Source organism: Toxorhynchites rutilus, chromosome 2 (assembly GCF_029784135.1).
Source record: "Toxorhynchites rutilus septentrionalis strain SRP chromosome 2, ASM2978413v1, whole genome shotgun sequence".
Taxonomy (NCBI): Eukaryota; Metazoa; Arthropoda; class Insecta; order Diptera; family Culicidae; genus Toxorhynchites; species Toxorhynchites rutilus.
In genome coordinates this window covers 367,896-383,071 of record NC_073745.1, presented here as the reverse complement: position 1 = coordinate 383,071, position 15,176 = coordinate 367,896, and the positions used below count along the sequence as shown (strand labels likewise).

The following is a 15,176-nucleotide window of genomic DNA, read 5'->3' as shown; positions in this document are numbered from 1 at the left end:
GAAGACACAAAACTGTCATGTTCTTAATAGCTGACGCATTACTATTCGCGATGACAGATGTACGGTGTTGACGTCTGGTGACGACTTTCAAGTTCGAGATCATAATTTGGGTCTTAAACTCGAATGTCTTATCTCTATCAGATTAGAAGGCACGAAGCCAGTTTTAAAATATTAATATTTGGATGAAAATTTTTACATAATGTTATTTAATTACTTGAAATATGTATTTCTGGCGCTTGTTTGACCATTTGTGTATACATTTTTTCGCAGTGGCATATAAAAATTAAACCTTCCGACTCCACTCGTTACTCAAATAGAAAACACAGGTAGGGAACCACAGAAATGCACAGAACAAATGTATGGGATGCTTCCTATTTTTGTTAATTTAAATAATTTATTGAATAAAGATGTGTGTTCGGGAATAAAATCAATCGCCGATTCTTTTTAGCGTAATGCTTCAAGCTAGAAATTTATTGGATGATAATTACATATTGTATAAGTCTATCGTATGTATGAACTTACAAATTCGGTACGGCTTCAAGCCTTAATACTCCCCGAACAAATATTGGCTTCCCTTTTGGGGTCTTCTAAAATATATTGAATTAGGCTAACCTAATTCAATTGTGCGTGCGTTTACTCCTGGGATTGCTATGGGAACATAGTTTAATCTTTAGGAATATGTACGCAATAATAATTAGTTTTATCTACCTACGACAGCTATAATGTAGTGTTAATTATTCACTTCAGAAAATATTGAACACTTCTATAATTGAATCGAATTGAATACAACCTTTTATCCTTTCTTCTCAAGTAACAAAAAAACTTCTTTTTTTTTACGTCAAGCATTCAACCGATCTCGTTTGCTTATACCTGTGTCAGTTCCCTTATCTAGCCAGTGAGTGGCACTGATAACGGCAAGGTTGCTAAATGTGGGGCTGAATCGTCAACATCCCCCTCCCCGTAAGGCTGAGTGTTGACTCCAGCGTTACTATTTCTACAAAGGTCCAGCACCGCCAATTTCGAAACCGGTCTCCTAAATAACCCGTCTGTCGTCTGGACAACCGCTTGTCGAACTCGACCATCTTTCCCTTTCGTCACGTCTAATACACGGCCACGAACCCATCCGTTGCGCTTCTTGTCATCGATCAAGATCACCATATCTCCAACACCAACAGGCTTGACATCCCCAAACCATTTGGTGCGCCTCGTTAGTGTTGGCAGGTATTCGCGAACCCAACATTTCCAAAAATGGTCCAGGTCATTTTGTATAATCGTCCAAGTGTTGCTGATGGTCTTGTCGGAACGCCCTAATTTAATTGAAGGTTGCTTTACACCCCTCGAACTTCCCAGAAGGAAATGGTTTGGGGTGAGTGCTTCCTGTTCCGGTGAATCTAGTGGTAAATATGTCAGTGGGCGGCAATTGACGATTGCTTCTGCATCCACCACCAGCGTCCACAGGGCGAAGTCATCGAGTTTGTTGTTCTGGGGTATACTGGTTATGGCTACCTTAATCGAACGCACCAGTCTCTCCCAGGAACCCCCCATGTGAGGGGATGCTGGTGGTATGAAATACCACTTAGTCCGTGTGTTGGTAAAAGTTGCAGCTACTTCTTCATCAATTTTGTTTATCTGCTGTCGCAGCACTCCGTTGGCTCCCACAAAGTTTCGTCCGTTGTCGGAATAAATCTCCAGTGGCGCTCCTCTTCGGTCGACGAATCTGCGGATGCACTCTATGCAAGACGGTGTGGACAAATCTCTTGCAACTTCTACATGCACTGCTCGTATGGTCAAGCATGTGATGAGACACACCCATCGTTTTGCGTTGGCTCGACCAACCTTTACGAGGATCGGCCCAAAGTAGTCTATCCCGACAAAACTAAATGGCCGGACACCAGGAGATAGACGAGCTTCAGGAAGTGGACCCATTTTAGGGATGGTTGGCTGACTCTTGTACACCTTGCACCACTGACATGATCGCGAAACAGCTCTCACAACAACTCGCATTCGGGAAATATAATATCGCTGTCTAAGCTCGTTAACCACCGTCTCTGCATTTCCGTGAAGGAACTTCCGGTGATAGTTGTCCACGATTAGATACGTCACATAATGTTTTCGAGGCAGTATTATGGGATACTTGACGTCATATGAGTCCACACGTGCCGCTCCTGTGCGGCTGTCGATGCGTAGAATACCTTCATCGTCTAACATGGGAGTAAGTTTGAAGAGAGAGCTACTTTTATCAAGTGGACGCTGTTCACCGCATGCTGCATTTATGTTGATCGACATAATTGTCATTTCTTCCGGGTAAGACGAACATTGCACCATTTTCAAAATTTGGTTTTCGGCCGCTCTCAGGTCTTCGTGTGTTACCTCAAACTCGACTTTCACGCTGTTTTTCCGTGCCTTTTGAGCTGTAGAAACATGGAAAACGAAAGCCATGCTTCGAAGCAGTCTGTTCCAGTTGGAAAACCGCTCGAAAATTATCAGAGGCTTTATCATCTCGTAGTGCACATGACACGGTCGCAACTCCTCGTTGGTTCCCAAAATCGGTTTCTCCATTTTCGGCCATTGATCCTCCGGCAAGCTCAGAAACTTTGGTCCCCGAATCCAGCGACTCTCAGTATCAAAACATGGCCCTTTCCGCCATTTCGTGGCTTCATCAGCGATGTTGGATCTACTCGGCACCCACCTCCATTCGTTTTCTTTTGTCAACAACAGAACTTCTCCAACGCGACAAGCAACAAATTGTTTGTACTTGCGGTGTTCTGAGCGCAGCCAGGCCAAAACGGTGTTGGAATCGGTCCATCAGAATCGTTGATAAATTGGAACCGTATGGTTCTCCGCAACAAACGTCAGTAGTCGAGCTCCTAGGAGGGCTGCCATCAACTCTAAGCGTGGTATCGACATGTACTTTAAAGGTGCAACCTTAGTTTTCGCAGCCACCAGCGAACACTGTGGTTTTCCTTCCGCATCAATAATTCTGAAGTACACCACGCCCGAGTATGCTACCTCGCTAGCGTCTACGAACAAGTGTACTTGCAAAGTTCTGTACCGCTCGACGCTGGCATCTCTGAAATAGCACCGCTGTATCTGTATTTTGCTGACCCGGTCGAATAATTCAATCCATTTTCGCCATCTCTCATCAATTTTGACATCAACACACTCGTCCCAACGTATTCCACTGCGCCATACATCTTGCATTATTATTTTGCCGTGTACTAAGAATGATGCTAAAAGCCCAAGTGGGTCGAACAGACTCATGACGGTCTTGAGTATTTGGCGCTTCGTTGGTCTCATTTTCGACACAATCAACGATGCTATTTCCTCCCTGAATGACGTTGAAAAGCTCAGCACGTCATTTTCGGGTAACCAAAGCATTCCGAGAACCCGTTCGGAATCGACGCTGCCTACTGCAGTTAAGTTTTTTATTTATTTTTTTTGCTTTTTCTCCCAGATGTTCCAGAACCTCTTGCTTATTGCTTGACCAGTTGCGAATCTCGAAGCCTCCCTTCGAGTGTACGTTACGAACTTGCTCAGCAATCTGTCCAGCTTCGTGCACATTCTCGAAGCTGTCGAGAAAGTCATCAACGTAATGGCTTCTCTGGATAGCCTCCGTCGCCCTAGGAAATTTAGCCTCGAAATCTCTCGCGTTGATGTTCTTCACGAACTGGGCTGACGATGGTGAACTTGTCGCTCCGAAGGTCAGAACATCCATGACGAATGTTTCCGGAGTTTTATCTGGGCTGTCACGCCAAAGAAAGCGCTGCGAGTGACGATCAGCTGCGGTCACTCGAATTTGGTGAAACATTTCTTTTAAGTCACCGCTGACCGCCACTGGATACTGGCGGTACCGGAAAAGAACCGATGGCAAAGGCACCAGCTGATCGGGTCCGGAGAGGAGGAAGGTGTTGAGTGATATACCATCCACTTTTGCGGCCGCATCCCAGATTAAGCGTACCTTGTTCGATTTCTTGGGATTGGTGACTGCGCCTAATGAGAGATACCATGTACGTCTGGGATCTGCTACTTCCAATTCAGCTGCACTGGCACGATGGGCGCAGCCCTTCTCTTGATACTCGTGCACTTGTCTATGAATATTTTCTCTTAGTGCAGCATCACGAGCCATTCGCCTCTCCAAGCATTCCAAACGCCGTACGGCCATCGGAAAACTGTCGGGAAACTCGATGTGGTCGTATTTCCACAAAAGTCCCGTGACGAAGCGGTCACCTTCTCTATGCGTTGTTCGTTCAAGAATTTGTCTCGCCCTCTGAATTTCTTCTGACTCTAATGGTTCACCTGGTCGGACTCCAGTATCTTCTGCTTTAAAATAATCGTGGATCATTTTGTCTAGTTACATAGCACTGTCACATTCGCAGATGTGGTAACTGAACTGTTGCGTATATGTATCACCTGACAGATTTCCATACAAACACCAACCTACACGTGTTTTCACCGCTATCGGTCCTCCATTCCCTTCTTTAATTTTTTGGGGAACCGCAAGGGACAGCTCGCGTAATCCGATAAGCAGTTGAGGTACGGCTTTCTCATAACTGCGAATCGGCAATCCTGCTAAGTGGTGGTACTTGCTTTCCAGTTCTTCAAAACAGAGCGTTTGAGGTGGCAAATTTAGGTTTTCCACAGTTCTAGCGTTCTTCAAGCGATATCTCTTTCGGCAACCTGGCTCCGATATTTCACACGAAACCATCTGCGAAGTCTGTTCCGAACGAAACACGTCTGCAGTCCATTTCAAACAGAGAGGAACAACAGGACCTTGTATACCTAGCTGCTCTGCTAATCCTTGTTCCATCAAAGTAGCTGATGACCCTTCATCTAGAAAAGCGAAGGTATCGATCGACGTTGATGGACCGAAAACGGTCACCGGTAGGATTCGAAATAACACAGACTGTCCACTGTGATGATAAGTGTGGCTCTCTGTAACTTTTGGAATAATAGTTTTGCCAATATTTGGCGTTGTTGAGTGCAGCATTCTATGGTGACGGAATTGACAGCCATCGACCTCGCAACGAGCCGAATTCCTACACGCCCTTCGTCCATGTTGGCCTAAACAGCAGCGGCAAAGCTTCAAAGAAGAAACGGTTTTCCATCGGCTATCAACGCTGCTTCTCTTGAAGGCCTCGCAATCTTTGATACGATGACCACGCTTACCGCAAACCAAGCAGGATGTAGATGGATCTGTATTATTTTGCGAATTTTCTACAACTTCAGTATGCGAATATATGTATCCCTTTTCCCTTGGTTTGGGGTTTTCTGGCTTTTGGTACTGATCGCCGGTGTATAGGACAACTTTGCTCACTGACTCTACCACAGAGGACATGAAATCGCTAAACGTCTGTAGTGTCACAACGGGAAACTGAACCAAGTACTGAGACCATTGCATTTTCACACTAGACGGCAACTTTTCCACCAGCTCTTGCAAAAGAACCGGGTTGGATAGGTGATTTGTTTGGTCGGCAGCGATAAGATGGCTTACTAGATTTCTCACTGCCATTCCGAAATCAATGAGGGTTTCTAACCGTTCTGATCTCGGTGCTGAAGCTTCGCGCACACTCTTAATAAGTTTACTGATTATCACTTCGGGACGTCCGTAAAGCGTTCGAAGTGTGCGTATGACATCTGGTACAGATTCAGGATTTAACAGATTGTATCGTACTGATTTGAGAGCAATGCCTTTTAGGCAACGCTGCAACCGAGCAAGGTTTTCCACATTGCTGTACCCACACGCAGAGGTACTATTGCTGTAGCTGCTTAAAAACAATGGCCACTCTTCCGGGTCCCCGGAGAAGTCTGGTAGGTCTCTAGGCATCACCTGCCTTGCAGCTAATTGTTCTGGCGACGGCCGATGCATTTGGCGGAACAAAGTGTCGTCTCTTTCGCGTGAGTTCTGTAGTGTGCTAGATGGCCCAATTTCAGTTGAGCGCGGGAAATTGTTACGCGGCTGCCCATGAGCACGTGTTTGGAATGGATCAGTTATATCTAGATCGCGTGTGGTCGGATGCAAAGGGCCCTTCGATCGTGCGCACTCGCTTTGATCTGACGGTTTAACCTTAGGAATCGCCCCTCTCGACACCTCACGTAATGGCGGTGCAAACTGATTTTCTGTTGCTCTTGGTTCTGAACGGTATTGCTTTAGCTGTAACTCACGAAGTTGCTGTTGAAGCTTGTGAAGGTTCTGGCGATCAATTTTTGAATCCTCTTCACACTTGCGTAGTTGCATCTTTAGTAGGTGATAGTCCTCACTGATTCCCTTAGTTTTCTCTTTCGCGGGTCCCAATTGTGCCTGTTGTATCTCGACAGCAAACTTCAATGTATCTTTATTATTTTCAGGCTTTTTGCCCGGTTTATCCTCAACGTTACCGAGAGCAGGATCGCGTAGTTCCGATGAAGGATTTGGTGGGGGAAGAATAGGCCCATGCACCATGGTTCCGCCTACTGCACCTGCTTCTTCCTCATTCGAACGTTTGTCGGTTTTCGGAACATCTGCAGTGCGTTCTGACACATGTTTGGCTGGGTTTTTTGACTTGACGTGCGATTTATCCGCTTCAAGCGCCGCAACTGAATCGCCAACCCACTTTTCAACATGCTGAACTCGATCTCTCGCCTCAATTTCCTCAACTCGACTTCGTACACTTCTGGATTCGTCTTCATCCAATGCAGCTTGCTCCAACAGGTCGTATTTCGCTTTCACAAACTCCTTCTCCATTTGAATTTCCTTTTTGCGCACCTCATTCTCTTCGGCCAGTCGTTTCAAGCTGATATCCAGCAGAGCTTTCCGATTCGATGACGTCGTCTTGATGGATGTGGATCATGGCGGTGGTGGCGGTGAGCATTTTTTGCATACCCAATGCGTAACATCTGCGACGGCAGCGGTTACGTTTGCGCATGAGTAGTGCCACCAACCGTTACAATTTTCACATTGTACAATATCCTCAGCCGAGTCTGGCCGCTCGCAAGCGACACAACTGTACGCGTTCTCGGGATCATATTGAGAACTTTCCTTGATCATCTTAATCGAATTTCTTGAAGATGTGTGTTCGGGAATAAAATCAATCGCCGATTCTTTTTAGCGTAATGCTTCAAGCTAGAAATTTATTGGATGATAATTACATATTGTATAAGTCTATCGTATGTATGAACTTACAAATTCGGTACGGCTTCAAGCCTTATTACTCCCCGAACAAATCTTGGCTTCCCTTTTGGGGTCTTCTAAAATATATTGAATTAGGCTAACCTAATTGAATTGTGCGTGCGTTTACTCCTGGGATTGCTATGGAAACATAGTTTAATCTTTAGGAATATGTACGCAATAATAATTAGTTTTATCTACCTACGACAGCTATAATGTAGTGTTAATTATTCACTTCAGAAAATATTGAACACTTCTATAATTGAATCGAATTGAATACAACCTTTTATCCTTTCTCCTCAAGTAACAAAAAAAACTTCTTTTTTTTACGTCAAGCATTCAACCGATCTCGTTTGCTTATACCTGTGTCAGTTCCCTTATCTAGCCAGTGAGTGGCACTGATAACGGCAAGGTTGCTAAATGTGGGGCTGAATCGTCAACAATGTGTAATGTTTGACATATCAAACAATTCTCAGAGCATTTCCTAATCGATTAGTATGCAAATCATCAACTACAGTTGGCAGTAGAAATAGTTGTCAACGTCAAAACTACTTCATAAAAACGTGACATGTTTTCTGGTAGGGCTCTTTTACTGAAGGACGTAGTTTTGACGTAGGACTAGTTGATTCAGGTGAAATGCAGGGGGCTAAATTTATCAAAACTATGGAGAATTTTTTTGTTACTGCGTTGGAGTACTGAAAAATGGAAGACTAGTCTAGGAGAATCATAACAGTATTATAGTAAAGTTCATTCCGGAATTGCCAGTGATTCAGTGGTATTAGTAAAAAAAACTTCCTGTTCATACAGAATACAGGAATTATAATTAATGAGGTAACAAAGTTGGAACATATCATCGTCGTTAATTTCGGAAAAGGAAAACAAATTTCTGAAAATTAAGGAATTCGTGAAGCTTACTGATTATAACTTGTTTTTGGTTGGTAGTAGCACATCAGTTAAAAAAAATCTACGATGATCAATTTAAAGGAAACCGCATCAACCCTTTACACTACCACGAACTTATTATGAATATATTCATATTATTCAAACATTTCTGAATTTATTCACCTGAAGTAGAACTGCTTCCATCTTTAGCAAGCAAACCATTTATCATGACAATGTCATGCGAAAATGCGAAAACAGAATAGAAACTGAGAGAGGTTGGCGTCGACATCATGCCTCATACAGTATGAGTCATACGGTATGAGGCATGATGTTGGAGCCAACCTCTCTCAGGTTCTATTCTGCTTTCGCATTTTCGCATGACATTGTCATGATAAATGGTTTGCCTGATCTTTAGTGATTTCTCACCAGTGAGAAATTCACCAGTGTTTACATATGCCTGAATTTATTCTATTCATAATAGTTATATATTCCGCGAAGAAGTGTGTCATATATATTCTAACCCGTTTACATCTATTTTCGCGTGAATAAATCCATCTATAGCTATAGATCTACCTAATGTAAACCCGCCATTAGAGGTGGTTAGACTCTCCACTCCCCTCTCTAAGGGGGAGCTGCCATACAAATTAAACACCAATTTCTATATTACTCGGGTATTAATCAAGCAAATGAAACGAAATTTTGCATATGGAGGTTTTAGGGTGCAATAAATGATTCTCTGGTGGTTAGACTCTCCACCTCCCTCTTTAAGGGGGGGCTGCCATACAAATGAAACACAAATTTCTACATTACTCGCGAATTAATGAAGCAAATGGAACAAATTTGGCATGTGAGAGTTTTAGGGTGCAATAATTTTTTTACGGTGGTCAAATGGAACAAATTTGGCAATTTGGCAAATGAAACAAACATTTCTGCATTACTCGCGAATTAATGAAGCAAAAAAAACAAATTTGGCATGTGAGAGTTTTAAGGTGCAATAAATGTTTCTATGGTGGCTAGACTCTCAATCCCCCTCTCAAAGTGTGGACTGCCATACAAATGAAGCACAAATTTCTGCATTACACGAGAATTAATCAAGCAAATGAAACCAAATTTGTCATGTGTAGGTTTTAGGGGACAAGAAACATTTTTAATGTGGTTCGACACTCTTCCCACCTTTCTAAGGGGGGCTCCCATACAAATAAAACACAAACTTCTGCATAACTCGAGAACTAATAAAGCAAATGGAGCCAAATTTGGATACGAGAAATGTTTCTATGATGGTATGACACCCTTTCCTCCCCTGGAAAAGAGAGAAAGTCCCATAAAAATAATGCACAATTGAAAATTTTCGGAAAACTCTGAAGGAAAATGGGAAATTCGAAAAATTCAATTCGCATATGTTCTACAATTACATATTGATAAGCGTTGTTAGTCCATTTGATGTTTGCTGTAACGAAATTGATCTTCGTTCGAAAGTGGAAATGGATTTTAATGTGATAAAAACGCACTCCTATATCGTCTTCTATCTATAAAAATAAAAATGAATCGCCGAATGAGTTGATTAGAACAAAACTTGAGAAAGGGCTGTCTTCATTCTATCATATTTTCTGTATCAAACATTTATTCCCTTAACGGAGAAATATGGTATTTGCAAGTGGTTGAAAAATCTTGCACGAGAATTGTGTCTGAAAATAATCTGATATTATAATGTCGAGTTTTGGTAGAAGTACTGAAATTTTATAGTAAAAAATATTTCAAAGGGTAGATTAGAAGATCAATCAATGAACAGTTCTGCGATTGGACCCATGAACGTTCGCTTAGTAGGAAAACGTGGATGTTATAACAACAAAAAATGGGTGGGTTATATCTATGATATAACCGCAAGGTTGACATGGGACTAGCTTAGCTTAGCAATCATTTGTTTTTGTATTGATTAAATTTTTGATTGAATGAAACAATTTCCGAATTCAATATATTTGCTTTGTGAGAAAAAACATTGCATAATGCCATGTAAGGTCAATTCATGCATTGTGATAGATTATGTTCTTCGTTACAAGTAAATTTAATGACAGTCCTTTTTCGTTTGGTATAATGCCCAGGACATAAAATGTGAACGGAAGAATTATCAAACGATTATTTTATTTTACAGTTCCCTCTGAAGTCTGCATCTCTCAAGTGTACGTACTTCTCGAACCGAGAATTTGCTTGATTTGATGAACTTTAGGCACTTCAGTTTCGATTCTGACGTCGAACGCATATTGTTTAATCAACAGGCGTTTTTGCAGCAAATGGTTATCAACATTTTGCCCAATCATCAAATGGTATGCGCAGAAATTCAGTGAGCAGAAGATATGAAGACATATCCTTCAATGCAATCTTGAATAACCGAGCCAAAGTGTTGTTTTCGTACCCGCTCTTGTAATCCGTGTTAGGAAAACACTTTCCGGAGTGCAAAAAAACATGCGGATGCAGAAGTACCCCCGGCTTGCATGAATCAACAACTTCAACTTCTACTTTTATACTATAGAGTATTTAAACCCGATAGTTCATTCGTCTCTAGTGTCTGCACGATTTTCCCAGGTTACTAAGTTTAGGAGACCGTGTTAATGAAACATATTCCAGTTTTCACTAAGGCAAGCGAGTACAAAAATACTCGCAATTTCTATTTATTTGCAAAGCCGATTCCCCCGACATCTTGGTTTTGAAGTCTGTGTTAGGCAAACACATTTCAGATGGACAGTAACGGTATTGAATTAAAGAGACTTTAAACTCTGAGAGTTCATTCGTCTCTTGCCCTTGAGGGCGGGAAATTTAACTGGAAGGAAAACTAAGAAAACTATTGCAAAATTCGTTATTCTCGCTCGACCCAGTCCTAGTAACCGCTATGGATGTATGTCGTATAGCCGCACCCTACACGGCCCCGGGGTCAAAAACACAACCAAACAATTGGAGCAGAGAAAAAGCCCCTTTTAGTGTGCTTGAGGAGCTCGCTTCTAAAAGGGGCGTAAAAAACCTGCTCATCTTTTGCTGAAAGTAGAAGAGAAGACAAACGAAATTTTATCAGTATAGGTAAATGTAGTGATTAGACATTAGATCTGATCGAATAAACCTGTATCCTTTAGGAAATCGATGGTCCTTTTTTCCTCTACGGCGTCGTCCGATAGTGCTGTCCTTATAGTGTCTGCAACCTGAAACTTTATTCTTGAAGCATTAAATTTAGGGCATGTGATTAATATGTGTTCCACCGTGAGTCTTACATTGCATGACTCACATAGTGTTGGTTCCAATCTACACATAATAAATGTGTGTGTTAAAAATGTATGCCTGTGTGTTGTGTGTTAAAAATGTATGTATACGTAAACGTGTCAGACATACTTGAGTAGATCGGAGAATACTATCCTTAAAGGGAAGGGTAGTATTCTTGATCCTTCTTAAGAAGAGGTCGCGGGAAAAATACCAACTGTTCTTCCAGCTCAATCTGAGGGATTAACTGACCCATCTGATGGTGTCATTTGCTGGGTGGGAGGTGGTCCATAGTTCGGAGAGCCTACCCTCCTTGGCGAGACGATCAGCCTGTTCATTACCCTGGATTCCGCAGTGCCCTGGGACCCAGCAGAAAGTGATGTCCTTCCCTGTAATTTTTTCCTCAATGGGTATCCAAGGGCGTTTACTATCGCCACTTTGTAGCGCCCGTAATGCACTATAGGAATCTGAGAAGATCACCACTTTACTGTCGTTATCACAGAGTGATGTCGCGACAAGGAGAGCGGCAATTTCGGCGGAGTATACCGAACATATGGAAGGCAGTTGGAATTTTAGCTCCGTGTTATTGGCAAAAACTCCAAACCCTGTTAGGTTTCCATCAAAAGACCCATCTGTGAAGATTTTGTGGTGGGTGTGGTACTTGTTATGAAGGTGGTTATTAAAACAGGCCGTAACAATGCTGCTGGCTTCCCCAGCCCTGACAGCATTTTTGATTGACCAGTCTATCTTTGGCGGATGTGCGTGCCATGGGCGTTGACCGACTCTGCTTAATGGGGCAATAGTCGGAAGGGTGACTTGGCTAATATTTTGCAGCCAAATGTTGGCTCTGGAGTAAATGGATAGAAGATCCGGGTATTTCTCGGACGTCCGGATGGCTTTAGTGGCTAGGATATTTGTGAGGAAGTGTTCGAAAGGAACTACGCCAGCCTCCACAAGCAGAGCGTTTATTGGGCTGGTCTGAAGGGCTCCTGATTCATATCTAATCACAGGCCTTAAGTAATTCAAGTGAGCCCAAGAGGCACGGCTGAAAAGTTCGATGCCATAACGAATTTTAGAGAAGATAACTATGTTGCAAATGGTTTTACGAGAACTCAGGCGGCATCTGCCACCTAAAGCTTTCATCAGCCGCAGGCGGCACTTCATACTAGCTTTAGCATTTCTGAGGTGTTGATTGATTGCCATTGATTAGACATGTTCTAAACCTTTTCCTATGACCTTTACATTTGCAGCAGTGCATTATATTGGACTTCTCTGCCGAAAATTTAAACCCGATGGAATTTGCCCAGTTACTAACAGCCGAGATTCCTTCCTGCAGTCTTCTGCGGGCGATTTCTGGGAAAGCATTTCTTGCCATCAGCAGTAGATCGTCTGCATAGGCCAGTACCTCGGTGTTTTTAGGGATAACCTCTAGAACCGACTGCATAGCAACGAGGAAGAGGGAAACTGATAAAACCGAACCTTGTGGTACTCCGTTTTCTAGGCAACGGTGATCCGAAAGTACTCCTCCGAAGTAAACTTGAAAGCCTCGATTGGTGAGGAAACAGCGAAGAATGTTGAAGAGGGAGCCTTCAGAACCCCATCGGTGGAGTTGATCGATAATGTTATGGCGCCATGTGGTATCGTAGGCTTTGGCTAGATCGAGTGAAGCGATTTCGCTGTGTTGGCCCTTTTCGGTAGTTTCTTGAAGGAAATGATCGAGTTGACTGAAGTAGGTGCCCGTACCTTTACCTCGGCGGAAGCCATGCTGTCTAGGGTCTAATAGTTGGCAGTCTTCAAGGGCCGTCCTAAGTCTTCGATTGATCATTCTTTCGAAGACTTTCCCTAAGCAGTTGAGGAGGGTTATGGGACGGAAGTTATTCGCGGCCCGTTTACTCTCCTTCACTTTTGGGATAGGTATTACCAAGCCCATTTTCCATGCATCTGGGAAATAGCTGTTAGCCCAACATTCGTTGTATATCTGAAGGAGTAGAATTTTTGCATGAAGAGGTAGATACTTGATCATCGGATATTCGATTCCGTCTGGGCCAGCTGATTTGCTTTTGGATATTTTTATTGCCCATAACAACTCGTCCAAAGAGAACTTATCGTTGTATTTGTGGACCTGTTCCGAAGCAGGAGGAAACACTTTAAGTTCCGCCTCCGCCTTAATAGCCTTGAATTCGTTAGTGTAGTTGGAGGTGGCTGAAATAGTGGCGAAGTGGTCGGCTAGATGGTCGGCTAGAAGGTCGGCTATGATGCCTGGATCTTCGGTGAAGGTGCCATTAATCTCGAGGGAATAGCAGTTTGAAGCTTTCTTGCCACTAAGTAAGTTGACCTTGTTCCAAAGTTCAGATGTCGAAGTAATACTCATTTGATGCAATCGTTGAATGTTGATGCAATCAAGAAATTCCATCCAACTGTTTTGCTTGGCTTCGGTTATTACCTTCCTAGCTAGAGCTCTAGCCGTTTGGAAGTTTGTTAGGGCAATCATTTTGCAAGCGCTTCCATCAGGAAGGCGTCGTAGGATACGGAGGGATTTTCTTCTCCTTTTGATGGCCTGTGCAACTGCATCGTTCCACCATGGGACAGCCTTTCGGCCGGGTTTTCCACTGGTACGGTGGATATTTTATTTAGCCGCTAAAATAATGGCGTGGGTAAATTCTTCCACAGAGCAGCTTTCATGTTCAGAAAGTAAGCTGTTGATTGTGGATTCGAAGCCTTCCCAGTCAGCCGACTGGTATATCCATTTCCTGTGCAAACGAATGTTTGGGTTTCTTGACAGGGTTCGGATGTGGATGGGGAAATGATCACTCCCTCTGAGGTCACTATCAACGGTCCAGCTCAACCTGGGGGCGAGGTCCCAGGAAGCAATCGTGATGTCGATGGCCGATGATGATCCGTGATGGATATCTATCCTGGTATGACGGTGATCGTTAAGTATGATGAGGTTTAGCTTTTGGACGATTCCCAAAATTGTTTTGCCTCTTTTGTCACATTTGTTTCCTCCCCATGAAGAGTGGGAGGCGTTAAAGTCACCCATCAGGACGAATGGGTGCGGTAACTGTTTGATGGCATCCGTAAGTTGCGTTTCAATGTCATTACTGTGCAATGGGGGAATATAAATGGAAGCAAGGGTTACCTGTAGAGGTCCCTTCAGTTGTATCGCACATATTTGTAATGGTGATGTTATGGGGATGACGGTATGAGGAAGGTCACTCAGGACAGCGAGGCAGGCTCCAAAAAGCCCCGAGGATGGCCCTTCCTTAAAATACCATGAAAATTTGCCGCTAAACGCCCGCTCTAAGAGCGATACATTGATTTTTTTAGCTTCTTGAAAAGCCAGTGCTAGTGGGAGATGTTGTTCCTCAGCTAACATTAGCTTAATTTCGTTCATGGAAGTGGATAGCCCACGCAAGTTCCATTGAATAGCAAGTTTTCGGTTGGGTGTTTGGTTACAGGACGAAGGGTTGCTGTTACTAGCTAGAGGAGTGAATTTTAAAAATGAGAAGAAGGTAAGTGGGCTGAGGTAAGTAAATAAGGGTTCGAAGATGAGAGAAGGGTATGAGATTAGGAATGGGTAGATTTGCCGGATTTGTTCTTTAGTCTAGGGTCATTTTTGGAAACGTTGGCAATTGGTTTGTTGCCGAGGGGGGTGGGTTTGTTTGAATGGTTGGATTGGTTGGAGGTTTTAGTTTTAGAAGCGGTGGTTGGTTGGAATGAAGTGGATGGTTGGGGGGAAGTGGATGGTTGGAGGGAAGTGGATGGTTTGGATTCGTTGGATGGTTGGGTTGAGTTGTATTTTTGGTTCTTGGATTTCTTCCTATTGGATTCTTTTCCTCGAAAAATTTCCTCTTCTGTTGATTTGAATTCATCTGAGGTTGATCTTTTGTTGGTATTTTTCCTCTTG

At 43.1% G+C, this 15,176-nt stretch overlaps 2 protein-coding genes across 2 annotated transcripts; both read right to left on the bottom strand.

Annotated features, from left to right (window-relative positions):
• Positions 1-888: 888 nt before the first annotated feature.
• Positions 889-2,559, bottom strand: LOC129771737 (uncharacterized). Its single transcript, XM_055775723.1, has one exon. The coding sequence runs from the start codon at positions 2,557-2,559 to the stop codon at positions 889-891; it is 1,671 nt and encodes a 556-aa protein (XP_055631698.1).
• An 8,953-nt stretch (positions 2,560-11,512) lies between these two features.
• LOC129771714 (uncharacterized) lies at positions 11,513-13,760 on the bottom strand. Its single transcript, XM_055775664.1, has 3 exons — positions 13,392-13,760; positions 12,512-12,707; positions 11,513-11,901 (listed from the first exon to the last, which is right to left on the bottom strand). Exons 1-3 carry the CDS (start codon positions 13,758-13,760, stop codon positions 11,513-11,515), a joined length of 954 nt encoding a protein of 317 aa, XP_055631639.1.
• Positions 13,761-15,176: the final 1,416 nt, after the last annotated feature.